Source organism: Nothobranchius furzeri, chromosome 12, assembly GCF_043380555.1.
Source record: "Nothobranchius furzeri strain GRZ-AD chromosome 12, NfurGRZ-RIMD1, whole genome shotgun sequence".
NCBI classification, from domain to species: Eukaryota; Metazoa; Chordata; class Actinopteri; order Cyprinodontiformes; family Nothobranchiidae; genus Nothobranchius; species Nothobranchius furzeri.
In genome coordinates this window covers 23,644,100-23,659,339 of record NC_091752.1, presented here as the reverse complement: position 1 = coordinate 23,659,339, position 15,240 = coordinate 23,644,100, and the positions used below count along the sequence as shown (strand labels likewise).

Sequence of the window (15,240 nt, the reverse complement as noted above, 5' to 3'; positions counted from 1 at the left end):
CAGTCATTAATATACATCATAAACATATGATGAAAGTTTCACAGGTTTTCAAAGGACATATCTTTATGATGCACTTTAGAAGACATGACTCAGCGTTCTGGTGAGCCTAAAATTAAAAAAATACTTGCTCTGGTCAAATCTGAGAGGCAAGTCATGAAAATTTTTACTTTGTGCATATTTTAAATGTCTACTGTCAAAAATTATACCTGGGTAATATTTGTTGTTTCATTTGAAATCAAGAGATCAGATTAACTGTAAAAATCCAGATTAACGTGAATTATGTCTACAATATTCTTGATTAAATACTTCGGTCATTTGATCCTTTAAAGAAAAAAATTTATGTAGGTCATTCAAGAGATCAAAATAACACCATAAACTTTCAAATAAGACAAGAAAAAAACTTGAACAAAAGACAGAAATCAATAAAGATAATTTTTTTGTATTTAATTTTAAAACAAACAACAAATGAAAAGACATGAGCAGTCAGGGATCTTACAGAAAAGCTCAGGCTCCGATTGGTATTTCAGTGTTGAATTATCATTTTTTAAAAATAAAATAATTTACTAACGTCACAATTAAACCCATTCAATCTTAACCTTCTTTTAAAAATACAGAATCTGAATCACACTCACAGTGACTGTGGCAAAAGACGTTATAACACAAGTACTGCATCTGAGTTGCACGCAGCTGTCTTGGCGTTTTTAAACACTAATCATAACCACCTACTCCTGGTAGGTGCCACCAACACCTTCCAACCCTACCTTCATCCTGCATGTGGAAGTCACATCCCCCTAAATCATCACAAATGGGCCATTGGTATGTTCAGAAAAAAGTTTTAAACCTTCTTTTGTTCAAGTGAATTTGTTATCTAGTCTGAAAATCATAACATCATTGCAAAAAAAAAAAATAAAAATTCCAGCTTGGACCCTGAAAGAAAATTCGATGTATTAGCTCCTGTCTCGCTTTTTTTGAAGACAATAGCTGGTGTTAAGTGATGCAAACTATGATAAAAATCAAAGAAAAATATCTTAAAACACATTTTTACACTTTTTATTTGATTTATTTTGGCTTGTAGCCAGCTTTCAAAAAGTAAAGAGGGAACTATCACTTTGTCAGCCATGATCCCCTAAGTACAGAAAGATGAATTCCATTTAGAAGGGTCTAAACCAAGATTGTGGGCAGATAAAACTAGATGATGATTGTAATATTTTATATACTGACTGGTGCCGATGAAACTGAACTGGCTCTGGACTCTCGTGTTTTCCTGGTAGGTAGAGTGACAACGCAGCATGAGATGCCAACCGTAGCTTCTGGCAGCTCATCATCCTGGGTCCATTCATTGAGGTCAGGGTTGTAAACCTGAATGCATTTCTTGTACTTCTTCTCACCCTCGTTCCAACCTCCAAGGAGATAGATCTTGTTGTTCAAAACAGAAATGCCAGCTGTGCTGACCCCTGTGTGAAGAGGTGCACAGTAGCTCCACTGACCGTTGTGCGGGTTGTAAGATTCAACAACATGGACGTCCACCCTCTCTCCCCGCCCTCCAAGCTGGCTTCCTCCAGTGACATAAGCCCGGTCTCCAACAGTGGCAGCGCAGTGCCAGCCTCGAGGTGTGCTCAAACTACTCTTATCCTGCCAGGAGTCGGTGGCGGGGTCGTAAGAACAAACAGCTCTGGAGTAAGCGTTGTTGATGTAACCTCCCGATACCAGGATCTTGCCGTCGATGACCGAACTGGCATGGCAGCAGCGTGGCACTTCCATTGGAGCTTTCATCTGCCACTGGTTGGAGGAAGGCACATAGCACTCCATAGAGGCTTGAACACCATCCGCGTTTCGCCCTCCGATCGCAAACAAGAGACCGTTGAAAATGTTAAGGCTGAAGTGGGTGCGCCTTTGGATCATGTTGTTCAAGTGAATCCACGTGTTGAAGCGTGAATCATACCTAAAAAATTTAAACAGAAGAAACTGTTTAGTCATGTTTTAGTTTAGCACCAACTTATACACACAAAGCAGAAATACAGTAAATTAGCTCATACCTGCAGAAGTTGCTAACCGCATGCTTTGCCTGGTTCCTTGCATCGTTCTGGTCCTCACCACCTGCCACATACAGAAATCCATCCAATACAGCCACACACTGATTAAAGCTCTTTGCTGGCATTTCTGTCAACTTATTCCAAACTTTGTCTTCATCTCTGTAGAGGACATCTTTGCTGAGGGATTTTTCTGTCAAGGCAGGGCGTCCGCCGACTGTAAGGATCACCTTGAGGCCACCACGTACCTTTGTTCTGCGTGACTGCAAGATGTTCTGTTGATATGGCAGCAGATGGTAATTCATGGCATCAACAAGCAGACGGTGGCACTCAGGATCTTGCATCATCCTCGGTACACTCTGTACATGATTCACAAGGTCTTGCGGAGAGATAGTGCCAAAGCGGATGTTTGTCAAAAGATCCGAAGAATATTTCAACCTCTTCTCATCAAAGTCTAACCATTTCATGGCGATTTGGAAAGCTGTGATCTCAGAGGGAAGCTGCAATGCATCATCTGAGAGAAACTCATTGATCTGCTCATAAGTCAGCTTCAGGAACTGCTCCATCTCTGAAAACTCTATGAAGTTTTCTCGCATGAACTTCTGAGCTGCCTCCTTGGTTTCTTTAAGGTCATATGCATTGGCGATGTTGACCACGTACATGCAGTTCTCCACGCTGAGCTCCTGCATGAGGAAATCGCTGCACATTTTCACTAATGTGCCAATCTGAAGCAGCATAGCTGCAGCTATTGTGCTCCCGATGCTGTAGAGGGACAAGGTGAGCTTTCCCGAGTAGGCATATGTGATAGCAGTTGCAAGGCCAACTGGTGAGAGGTCATTCAGGTCGATCTTTTGGAGACTTGAGTCCTTCTTCAAGATATTTCGAATGTACTCACTGCAAGAGGCCATGACAACTTTGTGGACATCAAATGATGTTGATTTGGTGGTGACCGTCAAGTCACAGAGGAACCTATCCTGCCTCATGCTGCCCAAACCCTCCAAGAGATTTGGGGCATACACGGAGTCGGTGACTTCCGTGGAGATGCAGCTGAACCCATTCCCTGCTTCTATCAGAGTGTTTAATCCATTGATCTTGTTAATGGGACTGTTTTCAACCATTATATCATTTATGTCTCCTTTACTCTTTTTGGTTGTCTTGTTCTTTTTAGGTGCCATGGCTGTAGCAGTGGTACACAGCCCAGACCTTCTGGAAATATACATATATACACATGCATGTCAGAATTAGCAAGAAAAGACATTTATAGTCAGAAAAGATTCATCCAAGGAGATAAAGAAGAAGATGTGTGATGAGTGTAGCATGTTTCTATGTATCCCAATCAACGTTAGCAAGTAGTGCATCCTGGCATTTACATGGAAGTTACTTTGACTTTTTCTAATATCTCACATTGAGTTACATTTCATTAGTGTTTTTGTAGAAATCTGAGATTATTTTAGACATAGTTTTGTGATTTTGAAAGGTGTGAGTACGTCAACACGCCCCCCCTTGCATCTGTCACAGTTTATCAGCAGCTTGTACAGGAATAGCTACACTGGGTGGCTCTCCCATGACGTTCCTTTTATAGACTTTAAGGCATGAGCAGCAGGCCTTGTGTCCTATCACTGTCTGAGTTTAAACAGAACAACTTCACAGTCTTCTCAATTCAAAACAAGGTTTCATCAAAAATGATTAGTAGTCAATGTCGTCTTTAAAAGTTTGGCATTGCATCATCACTAACCTAAAAAACACAACGTCGTCTGGATTCCAAGTTGTCCACAGAAGCTCAGTTTGGTCCAAACTCTACAGTTTATTTGTCATATTCAAGCAGGAAAAGTGAACATTATCATCTAAAAAATGTCAACACATGATCCAGGCTGCATTGGAATTAGTCCCTACAGCATTGAAAAGTTGCACTTACCTGACAAACGAATTTGAGGCTGATGAAGAAGGAACTCGTGCCTCCAGTTACTGGAGCAGGAGAGAGAGAGAGCAGCAGGCAGCTTGCAGAAAGAGACATGACGTTAACTCCTCCTCTGGAGGAGCGAGTGCCAATCAAGTATGGTGCAATTCATGAGAAAGAAGGGATCAGACATCCCCTTCAATCTCTAGTCCAGGCTCATTCACACACACATCACACTTGTGTACATATCCCTGTACAGTTTTATGCATATATGTGATTTTTTAAATCCGTACTTACAAATTTTGATTGCTTATGTTGGGCTACTTTGTGTCTTCTTCTCCTATATTCCTTTTGCTATAAGAGCATTGTAACATTAAAAATTTCATTTATGGGATAATAAATGTTGATGTATTTAGGTGAAGAGGCTACGGCCAGTGTTGATTCACTATTATCTTGAAATCATGGATGTAATTTATTTTGGGGGGGGGGACGGGGGGACATGTCCCCCCCACTTTTCCAAAGTCAAGTTTTGACCCCTGCACTTTTTACCATCCAAAAACAATATTACGCTATATTAAATTGACACTGGTTGAGCTCTAGGACCAAGCCGAAAGCAACCGTTTGTGTTGAAGCAGGTTTCCCATTAGAACATATTGTAAAGATACCCCCCCCCCCCGTGTCCCCCCCCACTTCTAAAGTGAAAATTACGTCCTTGCTTGAAATTATCAAGATTTTTTCCCCTCATCAAAATAGTGTGAGAATTAAAAGACAAGAAAAAATACACACATACATTACATATTTTATTTTTTATTTTGTGGATGCGTTATTAATCGTTTATTTATTTCACTGACTTCTTTATAGCAGTGCCAATTCAAATAAGGACAAAGAAGAGTCCCCACAAACAGAACTTTTAAATATTCCTTTTTTGGACTATTTTTCCACATAAATGATGTTTTTCGCCTTCCGAATTTTCTTTCTGATAAATATGGAAACATTTCCTGGTTCACGGAAGCCTTTGTTCTCTGTTTGAATGCAAGCTTACATCGTTTTATCGTCACCATCAACTGCCCCGCCCATCACCGCCTAATGGTAATTAACGCGCGCGTGCGCTGCCAGGTGTGCGCAAGCGGTTGCAGGTGAACCTCCGTGATGGCCAGAAAATCCGATGTGGTGAAGAAAATCCTGCGTTTCAAACTTCAGCTGTCAGACACAACAGAGCCTACTACGGTACACATTCTTATTTATGCACTCTGACATGAATAAGCTGGGGTAAAGGCGGAAAACGGTTAATATTTGTTATTTACAGTTTTTTTAACCTTTTGTTGGTTCTGCCTCTTGTTTATCTCGCTTAAACAAACCCCAGCCTTCTCTCAGCCACTTCCTGCCATTAAACTGATTTTTGACTGACATTCACTGAGGATGGGTGTTTCCCCGTTTTGTGCATCTGATCTTAAATGGTCGAGTTCCTTAAACGTTTTTGAGTGGAGCTTTGATACGCAAGAGGGGCTGCCTACAGCTAAAATTGGAAATGCAGTTGCCGAACTGATGGCTGCTGTCCATCAGTGTGTGTGTGTGTGTGTGTGTGTGTGTGGGGGGGGGGTTGCGATCAGCTTCTGCAACTCTGCAAGTAGACATGTGCAGAGCTAGACCGTTCACTGACAGGTTTTTAATGCAGAAAATAAAACAAATTTGTTTATTTTAAATATAAAAAACATCTACACAGGAAACTCAGTTAAAGCAATTTGTGGTAAAAGCACTATCATCAGTGGGTGTGTGGAGGCCCCATATAGCTTCTACTCTAAATGCCCACTCAGCACCTGTGGGGATCTAAACCAGGAATACCATATTTGGCCTGTGCACTTTTTCTGGAACGTACCCTTCATTTCTATAGTATCTCTGTGAATTATGCCATTTAGCGATCTTCAAACTGACGAGTTGCATGAATGGAAACCATAAAATAAAATTAATCTCAATATCATTGTCAATAATGTGCCCTCTTTCCAGGTGCTAAAGATTTTGCAGAAACTGAAGGATCTGGATATCACATTAGACATTCTAGCTGTGAGTTGAAAATATATATTTTATTTCTGCAAAATGCAAGTTACAATTTAATTGACTAACTAGATTTTTCAAATTAGGAAACGGGAATTGGCAAAACGGTTAATTCCTTTCGGAGACACAAACAGGCTGGAGAAGTGGCCAAGTCGCTAGTTAAAGGTTGGAAAACGCTGGTCCCTAAACAATCGTCTAGGTGAAGTATTTTGTTTTTCTTTTAAACATGTAATTTTGCGTAATATTTGTATTTCACGTTTCAGTCTTATGTTGTCTTTTAAAGCAGGCATGGAGAGGATGGAGCTTTCTCTGAGAGTAATCTGGTGAAAGTAGATGACCTAAGCTGTCCCGACCATGGATGTTCGCCAGTTAAAGATTTGCACAGTAACTCCTCAACACCCAACGGCACAGATCTGGACACCTCCGATGAAGCCCCATCTAAAACACAGAAGAAAAAAGCTGAAACAGAAAAAAGACAACTTGAAGAGATGATTAAAAAAAGAAAAAAGAATAGTGAAAATTTAAAAAATCAGCAAGAAAACCACAGAAATCTTCCGAAGAACATTTTGACAAGTGACACTAAATTTCAAGCTGATGACTCTGGTGTGTCCAAAAAGAAAAAAAAAAGCTGCGATAATTTGTTGGGGAGCAAAAACAACTGCCAAAATCCTAAATTCAGATCTGATTCAAATGAGAGGCTGAGAAGAACTTCTGAGGCTGGAAGGTTCAAGTTGGAAAGAGAATCGGACTCAAAGTCAAAGGAATCGACGCCAGAAAGCCGAAAGTCTTTTTCATCCAGAGACAAACCTTCCAAAAAAATAAAAGAGGTGAAAGATAATTGGTCTTCAGATGTATCAAAGAGATCAGATGTCCATAAAAGAAAGAGGAAAAAATCAGATAGAGGAAAACAGGATGCAATAAAATCCAAACCAGACTCTGAAAACAAAAAATATTCCAAACACAAAAAGGCCAAAATGGAGAGTCCCAGTGATCCGGAAGAGCCGTCTATGTCTTTCGAATCTTACTTGAATTATGATGAGGATATTTTCAAAAGAAAAGAGCAAACTGGAGTGAAAAAAGCTCAAAAGACGTATAAAATCTCAGCAAAAGAGCAGACAACTAAAGATCCTGTCACAAAACCAGTAACATCGCCCGATCCTGTCCCAAAACAGGTACGCCAACAACCATCTGAAAATATTTGCTTTTAGATTGACATACATGGTTATTGAAAATAATTTCTGTATTTTAGATGGCACCAGATGCTCTAATACACCTGATGGACATCCCTTTACCTGCTCTGCCTGAATTAGAAAAGCCTTCAAGTGTTGACTACATAGAGAAAAGGGGTATGCTAACAAATGTAGATGTTTTCTCTCGTTGTTTTGACACTGATCTAGTTTCTCTGGTTTTAAAGCTGAGAAAGAGCCTGATTTCTGTGACGTCTCAGAGGACTCCGCAATCTTCACTGGCCAGCGGCTCAACAGGAAGATGCAAGTGTACTCTGGTACCAAAACCCTTTTCCTCCCTACTATGATGAGCTTGTTTCAGCAGTGTATCCGCACGCTCCAGAACAATATTAACCGTGAGTAATGCCCTTGAGACTTTGTCGATTTGGTGGATTTTATATTTAGGTTCAGGGATCTCTTTTCAGTGCTGCACGAAACTGGTGGAGTCCCATTTGATCTCCTTGAGCCGGTGCTGGAGAGGTGCACGCCGGAACAGCTGCTGCGCATAGAGGAATGCAACCCAGTAAGATTGACACCTACAACAGATTATTTTCACTTAGTGGTTAATTTACTAGATACAGTGCTGTGACAAACTATTAAATTACCTAGCCAAACCATTCTGGCCCTATGTGGAAAACATCATTGCATTAGTTCATTTTCAAAACTGATTAATTACACCTAGGTTGGATCACTGCCAGAACTGTAGAGTTAAGAAATTCCTTCAAACTTGTCAGACACTAAGGAGTTTGCTAAAAGCAAGACATCTTGTCTGACTCTAAAGAAATACAAGAACAAAATAACACAGAATATCTAAAACACTGGAGACCACACTTGGTTCAGGTTAAGGTCGAGCACAATAGGACTGTTTTGCCTTTTCAAAAATTGATGATCCCTAAAGGGATTCATCTTTGTGTTTTGGAGCAAATATCGTAGCGTTCAACCTTGTGCAACATTGGACTGTTATGTTAGCCTGATCACGAGTGCAGGTTTCCAATCGATTTTAGAAGTTTCCTAGCTTAAAAACTGCAAATTTGGATAAAGATCAAGTTAACTGAGAATTTAAATAAAAAAAAAAAAAAAGATCAGTCACTCTGAGTTTCTCATCCAAGCTGACCGTGAAAATAGTTTTCTAGCCTGCAATAGTATATAGACAGGGAAAATGCTCGGTTAAGAAAACTCTGACCAATCTAAGTCCCATTGTGTTTCTCAATGTCAAGGCTCCTGACCTCGCAAGCCGATATTTCTAGGTGCCTTGCTTACAAGGACACTGTCCTTCCTTGGCCAAAGAAAACCGTTAAATGGAACAGACTTGCATCACATGACCGCAGCTTCCATGGCGGTCACGTAACGTTAAGCATGTCTCTGAAGCTAACTGTTAACATTAGCAACAGTTAGCAGAACTGTTGCTATTGAACTATAACATGGCAGAACTCCCTCAAGCTTGTGTCATTTGTGGAGATAAAACATCAACTTTGCAGAGCAAACAGTCAGTAGCACAGACGTCATACGTAGACACCCCATGGACTGGCGCTGCCTATTGGAGCTGGCATAGGAGGGGGCCACCATCTTCGATAGGTCTCCATTTGCTGCCAGTGCATTTATTTCTACTGAAGAATGTGCTTGCCCAGCTAAAAAAAACTGACTTTATAATGCTTTTTCACAAAGTCAGGCATATAGTATGGCATGAATAAATTATAAATAGGATTAAACAAAATAAATTAGAATATAAAATCTCAACATGTAGGCTAGAAAAGTCAATAGTAATCACACGGGATCTGTTTTCTGTGGCGCGCCGGTTGTTGCAACTGTAGGCCGCACAAAAGACGGGCATAGCTGCCCACGGATGCCAGTTGGCTTTAAAGAGTGAGGAACCCCCGTCCAATATGGTTAACACTGTTAAGCTCTCCAGCACCCAATGGGGCATCTACGTATTCATGTTAATGGTCACTGGTAGAGTTGAGTTGCTGTTAGCCAATCAGAGGAGAGATGTCTGATCATCAGGAAATACTAAACCAAATCCTGCCATCTTCTGCCACTTTCTCGTCCTGCTCACTTCTACTTCCCGAAACAGGCACACCAGAGCTTTTTTCCTCAGAGAAGGGCTCAAGTCAATTCTACCAGAGACTACTGCAAAAGACTGAACTTGATCTTTAAAATCAAGTGATTAGCAACTCCTGCAGAACCAGATGAAGGCTGAAAAGATAATTCAGCAATTAGAATCAGGTGTGACTGACCAGGAAGATATCGGTAACATTACTTGTCCGTCAGAGCTACTAGGCTATTTTGTGTGTAGTACAAGCATGGCGTCAGCTTATTTCAGAAGGGTAGGGGGGACAAGGGTGGGGGTTGTAGTAGTTCAAATTTCAAAATCTTCTCTCCTTGATAACATCACACTGCTTACCCAAGCTTTAAGAATGTAAAATAAACTGCAGTTTTAAACCCATCCCAACCTGTTAAAAAAGAATATTTAGCATATAATGTAATTCCACATGTTTCCATTTCCACATCAATGTGATGGTGGTATTTTATTGCACTACATGCAGTAGGTGAAATATCCCAAACCTTTATTTTTTTATGCTTTATGCTTTAAATAACTTCCCAAATCTCTAATTATAATTTACGACTTAACTTGTGCTGGGATAAACAACTTACGAGGCCCACAAGGTATCGCTTTTGAGCTGGAACAATTCAAGCCAAAATATATTTTAAGACGAGAATAAGATTTAAGTTCTTCAAACTACTGAAACATTATTCCATCTTAATTAAAAAAAGGCCAGTTTAGAAATGGTCTGCATTTGCATAGCACCTTGTTAGGGATCTACAACCACCCAAGTCGCTTCACAACAGTCATTCACCCATTCACACACTGATGATAAGCAAAGATAAGAAACCCTTCATTTTTACCTCAATGGGTAAATTGCATTATTGCAAAAGCTCACATACAGTAGAATAGTAGCAGTAGGAGACAACATATGACACAAGAGTAGGATTGTAAGTTAGGATATTGCACATAATAACAATAGAAGTTAATACTGCACATCCTGAAAGGTGATGACAGTTGCAGTGGTATGTATAGGTTTCATATTAGCAGTGTCCATTATGGAGTCTAACAGCACCAGGAAGGAAAGACCTGTGGTATCTTTCCGTCACACAGAGGGTAGATCACCGTCACTAAAGCTGATCTCCATAGCAGACCGGGCGTCCTGCAGGGGGTGTGACTCATGGTTCAGCGTGGATATGTTTTGCCAGGACCCTCTTGTCTTGGATTCTCGGATTCCAGAACTATGCAGCACACATACTATGTAAATCTGGTATTGCACAGGTATTGAACACATACTGAGTATTACTAGTGTTATTGTGTACCAGGATGATGCCAGTACAACTAAACTGAGGAGTTATACACTTATACTGCAGAAAAGATGAAAGATCTACGTCTGCGTTCCGTTTTACATCTGATGTCTGTCTGCCTCTGAAGGAGCTGTCCATGGTCTCCACAGTGGAATGCAGTGGGTGGGAGGGCTTTTTAGGATGGATCTCATCTTTCCCAGCATCCTCATGTCACTCGTCTCAGAGTCCAGTTGGAAGCCCAGAACCAAGCTAGCTTTAACCAGCTTGTTCAGTCTCTTCCTGTCTCGGTCAGAGCTGCCTGCACCCCAACAGACTACAGCAGAGTGAAAAACAGATCCAACAACAGTGATTAAAGGCTTTTAGCAGCTGGGAATGAACTCCCAAGGACCTCGGCCTCCTCAGGAGGTAGAGGCGGCTTTGGCCCTTCTTATACAGAGCATCTGTGTTGTGGGACCAGTTCAGTTAGCTGTTGAGGGGAACTAAATTCTAAAAGTAAAACTAATTTCCATTTAAAAAAATAAAAACTTGAAATAAATGCACTAGCCTGTTGATTATTTTGTCATACATCACAGACCTGGAAGATCTGACTGGATGTTTTTCTTTTTCCGGAAATGCTTTCTGTATTAACCTAATATTTGTAGAATTTGGATGAGGTTTGGAAAACTTCTGGAAAATGATTTTGAGTGTACATTTCCCCCTATTCACAGATCTACGTGGGAGTGACTGACGACTTGTGGGGAAAACACTGCCAGAGGGATTTTAAACACTGCAGACTTCAGGAATATGAGTCATGGAAAGAGATGTATGTCAGGCTGTCTGAGGAGAGGGAGAGGAAGCTCAGAACACTGACGAAATCCATCGTCTCAGCACAGTCTATGAAACCAAAGGGTATGTGCGTGGTACAGAAAACACCTGTCTCGTTTCTTAAAGGTACAGTGACATTATCGATATGTGCTGCTCTTGAATATTTTAAGATTTTCGTTGCTCTTATTGAAGGTGCACTGGAGGCATAGCTTAAAAAATCCCTTTCAAGAGAAATTTCTGCTACGTAGATGGTTGCAGGACACACGTCCTTTTCAGAATCAAACTGTTCATGTTTTATGTATCAGTCTTAGAACAAAATTTTAAAAATGACATTTCTTGTAAATAAACATGCCACCCCACACTGGATGCACTTGTCCAGGTAGGTAAACATAATTTGGCATCCGTGTAAATTGTAATTGTGAACCAAACTTAAAAAAAAACATTATTTACCATCATTCTACTCTTTGTAGAGGTTTATATTGTATAATCTTAACAAAACCATTCCAGTGTCCTTTTGTTTTATAGGACGGCAGGTGAAGATGGCATTTATTCACAGTGTTGCTAAGCCACCAAGAGATGTGCGAATTCAGCAGGAAATTCATGGAACTGCTGTTCAGCAGCCACATCTTCTCAAGAGCAGGTGAGCGTGTGCTTCCTGAATTCATCCTTATAAAGCCCATTTCTTTTTGTTCAAATGCTTCTTTAGGGATGTTTTATTTTGAAGGTCATAAACTGTTTCTTTCATAACTGAATAAAGTGAACTCGGGGTGAGCTGAAGCAAACAGGAATTTGAGCTATATGCTGGTTAAACTGGTTTTAGGCTGAAGTTATTTTAACCAATTAATCCTCATGGGTACAGGGAACTGGTGCCTTTTTCTAGCGATCATTGAGCAAAAGGTGGTGGACACCATGGACAGGTCTCTGGTCCCTTACAGGTCCACACAGTCACACACAAACACCCAGGGACAAATAACCTTCTCCCCAAATAACCTGACATGCATGTTTTGGTCTGGTAGGAAACCAGCGTACCTGTAAAACAACTAATGCACACATGGGGGAAAACACATCAACTCTGTGCAGAGGCCACAGCTGGGATTTGAACCTGCAACCTTCTAACTAAGAGGCAACAGTGCTGCCAGCTGGACCACCACATAACTTATTCAATAATAAACCAAGAAACATCGGAGTCTTGCTCAGTATAAAGCTGTAAAAACAATGTGGTCCTCAGAACAAAGAATAAAAATAAGATGACAGTGCACATTCATACATGTTTTGTTTTATGCATTTGGGTTTTCAAATCAAGTCTAGATTCATGTACAGTTTGTAAAAGTAGGTAATGAGTTTTTAACTGTGCTGCATACGAAATATTTTTCCAATATATACATAGGAATGCAATTAAAACATCTCCGCACTGAGTAGTCCACTAGAGCACCACTTATGAAACTTTCTTTGATAATGGAAACCAACAAATGATTTTGTGAATATTAAAAATGTTTAAATCTGGTGCATCTGAATTAAATTAGAAGAGGTTAACATAATCTTTAATTGTTGCTGCAGGGTAACATTATTTTGAGTTGAACATATTGACTATTGTTTTTATTTATCCAGCGTCAAATCTCAGGACAATCAAACGAGGTCCAGTTGTGTTGAGCCCAGCAGGTCTAGCAGCACCAGCTCCGCAGGGAGCAACGCCCACGACCCTCGCAAGAAAACAAGTGAGCTTGGTGTTTCTCAAGATGTTTGTTTAATTTTTACCTCACACACGTTTGAAATATTTAAACTTTTGTGGGGAGTAAATTAAACCTATTTGTAGTTATTTGCTGTGCAGTCAACATGGGTATGAATATTAACAATTTTGGGCTGTTAGGAATTAGTTTAAAGCCTTACTCTACAGTGGAATGCTTAAAAACAGTAATGGAGTACACAAATTTAAAATGTGTGGTGAATTTCTGTCAGGGTTAAAATTACACATCAGTTTCTGCTAACGTTCGGTTAAATGTCTTGGCGAGTTGCTCCTTGACCACACGATTTGCCATTAACGAGCTGCTGGTGTGATTCTGGTTTTATAGTTGATCACTCTTCTTGGCAGAATTGGGTTGAGTTCATTTAAATGCTTTTTGTTTTACACAAACATGAATTTTAATCATAGTTCCCACGTTTTAATTAAGTTGAGGTCAAAGCCATTGAAGCTCAATGTTGGCTGACTTCCCATCCGTTTCGATGTGTTCATTTATTTTCCTTCTGGAACACCCAACTATGTCCAGTCTTCAACCATATAAATGATTTGGATGCTTTAGGTGTTTTTTGTTAGTCTATCCACCTTGTGCATCAGGACCACGGCATGATGCTACCCCCACCATGCTTCGCAGTTGGAACGGTGTGGTTTGGAAGCTTCACGTTCACTTTGTAGTTGCTGAATCTGCTCATTTTCTCTAAACGGCATTTAACTTGTTTGTCTGCGGCTTCTTTCTTTGTCATCATCTTCTCAGTCCATGCTCATGTAAAAGGAAATTGGCCTGGGTAAATTTTAAGGTGAATCCATGAGCCTGTAGGATCTGAGTGAATGAGTAAATCTGCAAAAAATTCAAACCTTTTCTCTGAATTTTGTTAATCATTTAAGTGTTACGCTGCAAACACATCCCATATGAAGTGTAAAAGTTTAATTGTAGATGTTTGCTCCATACTCACTCGTGTTTTGCTATATTTTTTTCTTCACAGAAATCGCTCCAATGATGGCGAAGTCTTTAAAGGTCTTTAAGAAACAGCTGGGACGCAGATAAACTCTGTGACGTTGCTCTAGAGACGAGATGCACAGAAATTGTAACTTCAGACATTCAGCTTATGTTCTCTTCAATTTGTATTTGTCCCTGTTCACTTAAATAAGGGCAACTGCATTTTTCTGTTAATTCCCCTCACCAATAAATGGACAATATGACATCAGCATAAAGGTTTGGTTTATTGTGTTTCAGATTGTTTAGATGGAAATAAGTCTGCGTGTATGTCATTTGATGGAATGTGGCTCCCTCTAGAGGAACCACATTTTTATCTATCTGGATTTACAGGATGCTTTATGAAGTAATTAATGGAAAAAGCTGAATTATTGACTTGGTGAATATGAAACAAGAATCTATTTCAGGTGGTGAGCAGGACTGATTAAATATTAAACAGCATAATGACATTACACTGTTTAAATGCTAACCGTTCAATTGAACTTAATTTTATTATCCTTACAGGGAAATGTGCTTTTCAGCCAGGTAATGACTAAACATTCACAAACTCACCCAACACTAGTAGAATAGAAAAGGCATTTAGTACAGTCAAAATTAGACATTAAATCAAAGCGTATAAGTGAAGCTGATGGGAGGGGGCAAGTGAACAATTGAGTTACCCTCCTATTTCTTTGTTTTGTTTCTTCATGAAGAACACCTGGATGTGAAGTCCCACGGTAAAAGTCCAGTCTTTCTGGAAAATCCAGTGTCTTTCCTTAGAACTTCTTTTAAAACTTAAGCTGTTTAAAAAATATTTTTCTGATTCTGATTGTCAGTTGAATGTATTTAGAGGTATAGTTTTAGATTTAATTTTTAACCCGCATATTTATTCAGAATGTCCTACATCAAATGAGTAATTTTGATTTCAAAATTGGCGTATAGGAAACGATGGCTTAAATGGTGATGGGGACGGGAATAAAAAATAAAAATTATTTACTAGAACCAACCGTAAGTCAGCCTGAAATTATGTATTTTTTTCCGGTTTACGTGATCTTTTTTCAGATAAGACGGGGTCTCGCGTGTGTTCCGATGATGGCCCGCGCGGGACGGGACGATCCAGAGGAGGGACCGGAGGGAGGAGCAGCAGGGAGCGGTGACGTAGGATAGGAATGAGG

The 15,240-nt window shown here is 40.0% G+C and overlaps 2 protein-coding genes across 7 annotated transcripts; one reads left to right on the top strand and one right to left on the bottom strand.

Moving 5' to 3' along the window:
* Window positions 1-429: 429 nt before the first annotated feature.
* On the bottom strand, window positions 430-4,069 carry klhl31 (kelch-like family member 31). Of its 3 annotated transcripts, XM_070542473.1 has the most exons (4): window positions 3,946-3,997; window positions 3,766-3,827; window positions 2,037-3,236; window positions 430-1,942 (listed from the first exon to the last, which is right to left on the bottom strand). In XM_070542473.1, exons 3-4 carry the CDS (start codon window positions 3,203-3,205, stop codon window positions 1,210-1,212), a joined length of 1,902 nt encoding a protein of 633 aa, XP_070398574.1. In that variant the 5' UTR covers window positions 3,206-3,236; window positions 3,766-3,827; window positions 3,946-3,997; the 3' UTR covers window positions 430-1,209. The 3 variants fall into 3 exon arrangements, with proteins under 3 accessions (XP_070398574.1, XP_015831869.1, XP_015831870.1); XM_015976383.3 differs by lacking the exon at window positions 3,766-3,827 and having other exon boundaries at window positions 3,946-4,069; XM_015976384.3 differs by lacking the exon at window positions 3,766-3,827 and having other exon boundaries at window positions 2,037-3,233; window positions 3,946-4,010.
* A 950-nt stretch (window positions 4,070-5,019) lies between these two features.
* Window positions 5,020-14,287, top strand: eloal (elongin A, like). Of its 4 annotated transcripts, none has more exons than XM_015976385.3 (11): window positions 5,020-5,154; window positions 5,932-5,988; window positions 6,066-6,178; window positions 6,266-7,151; window positions 7,229-7,325; window positions 7,394-7,561; window positions 7,631-7,728; window positions 11,261-11,441; window positions 11,883-11,997; window positions 12,966-13,072; window positions 14,076-14,287. In XM_015976385.3, exons 1-11 carry the CDS (start codon window positions 5,077-5,079, stop codon window positions 14,135-14,137), a joined length of 1,962 nt encoding a protein of 653 aa, XP_015831871.3. In that variant the 5' UTR covers window positions 5,020-5,076; the 3' UTR covers window positions 14,138-14,287. The 4 variants fall into 4 exon arrangements, with proteins under 4 accessions (XP_015831871.3, XP_054605985.2, XP_054605986.2 ...); XM_054750010.2 differs by having other exon boundaries at window positions 11,261-11,483; XM_054750011.2 differs by having other exon boundaries at window positions 6,263-7,151.
* The last annotated feature ends 953 nt before the right edge of the window (window positions 14,288-15,240 follow it).

Excerpts from the sequence above, each read along its gene's own strand:
- eloal (XM_054750009.2), top strand. The coding sequence starts at position 5,077 with ATGGCCAGAAAATCCGATGTGGTGAAGAAAATCCTGCGTTTCAAACTT. Across the intron at positions 7,326-7,393 it reads TGACTACATAGAGAAAAGGG|CTGAGAAAGAGCCTGATTTC; the intron begins GTATGCTAACAA and ends CTGGTTTTAAAG. Across the intron at positions 7,562-7,630 it reads GCTCCAGAACAATATTAACC|TGCTGCACGAAACTGGTGGA; the intron begins GTGAGTAATGCC and ends ATCTCTTTTCAG.
- klhl31 (XM_015976383.3), bottom strand. The coding sequence starts at position 3,205 with ATGGCACCTAAAAAGAACAAGACAACCAAAAAGAGTAAAGGAGACATA. Across the intron at positions 1,943-2,036 it reads GCGGTTAGCAACTTCTGCAG|GTATGATTCACGCTTCAACA; the intron begins GTATGAGCTAAT and ends TAAATTTTTTAG.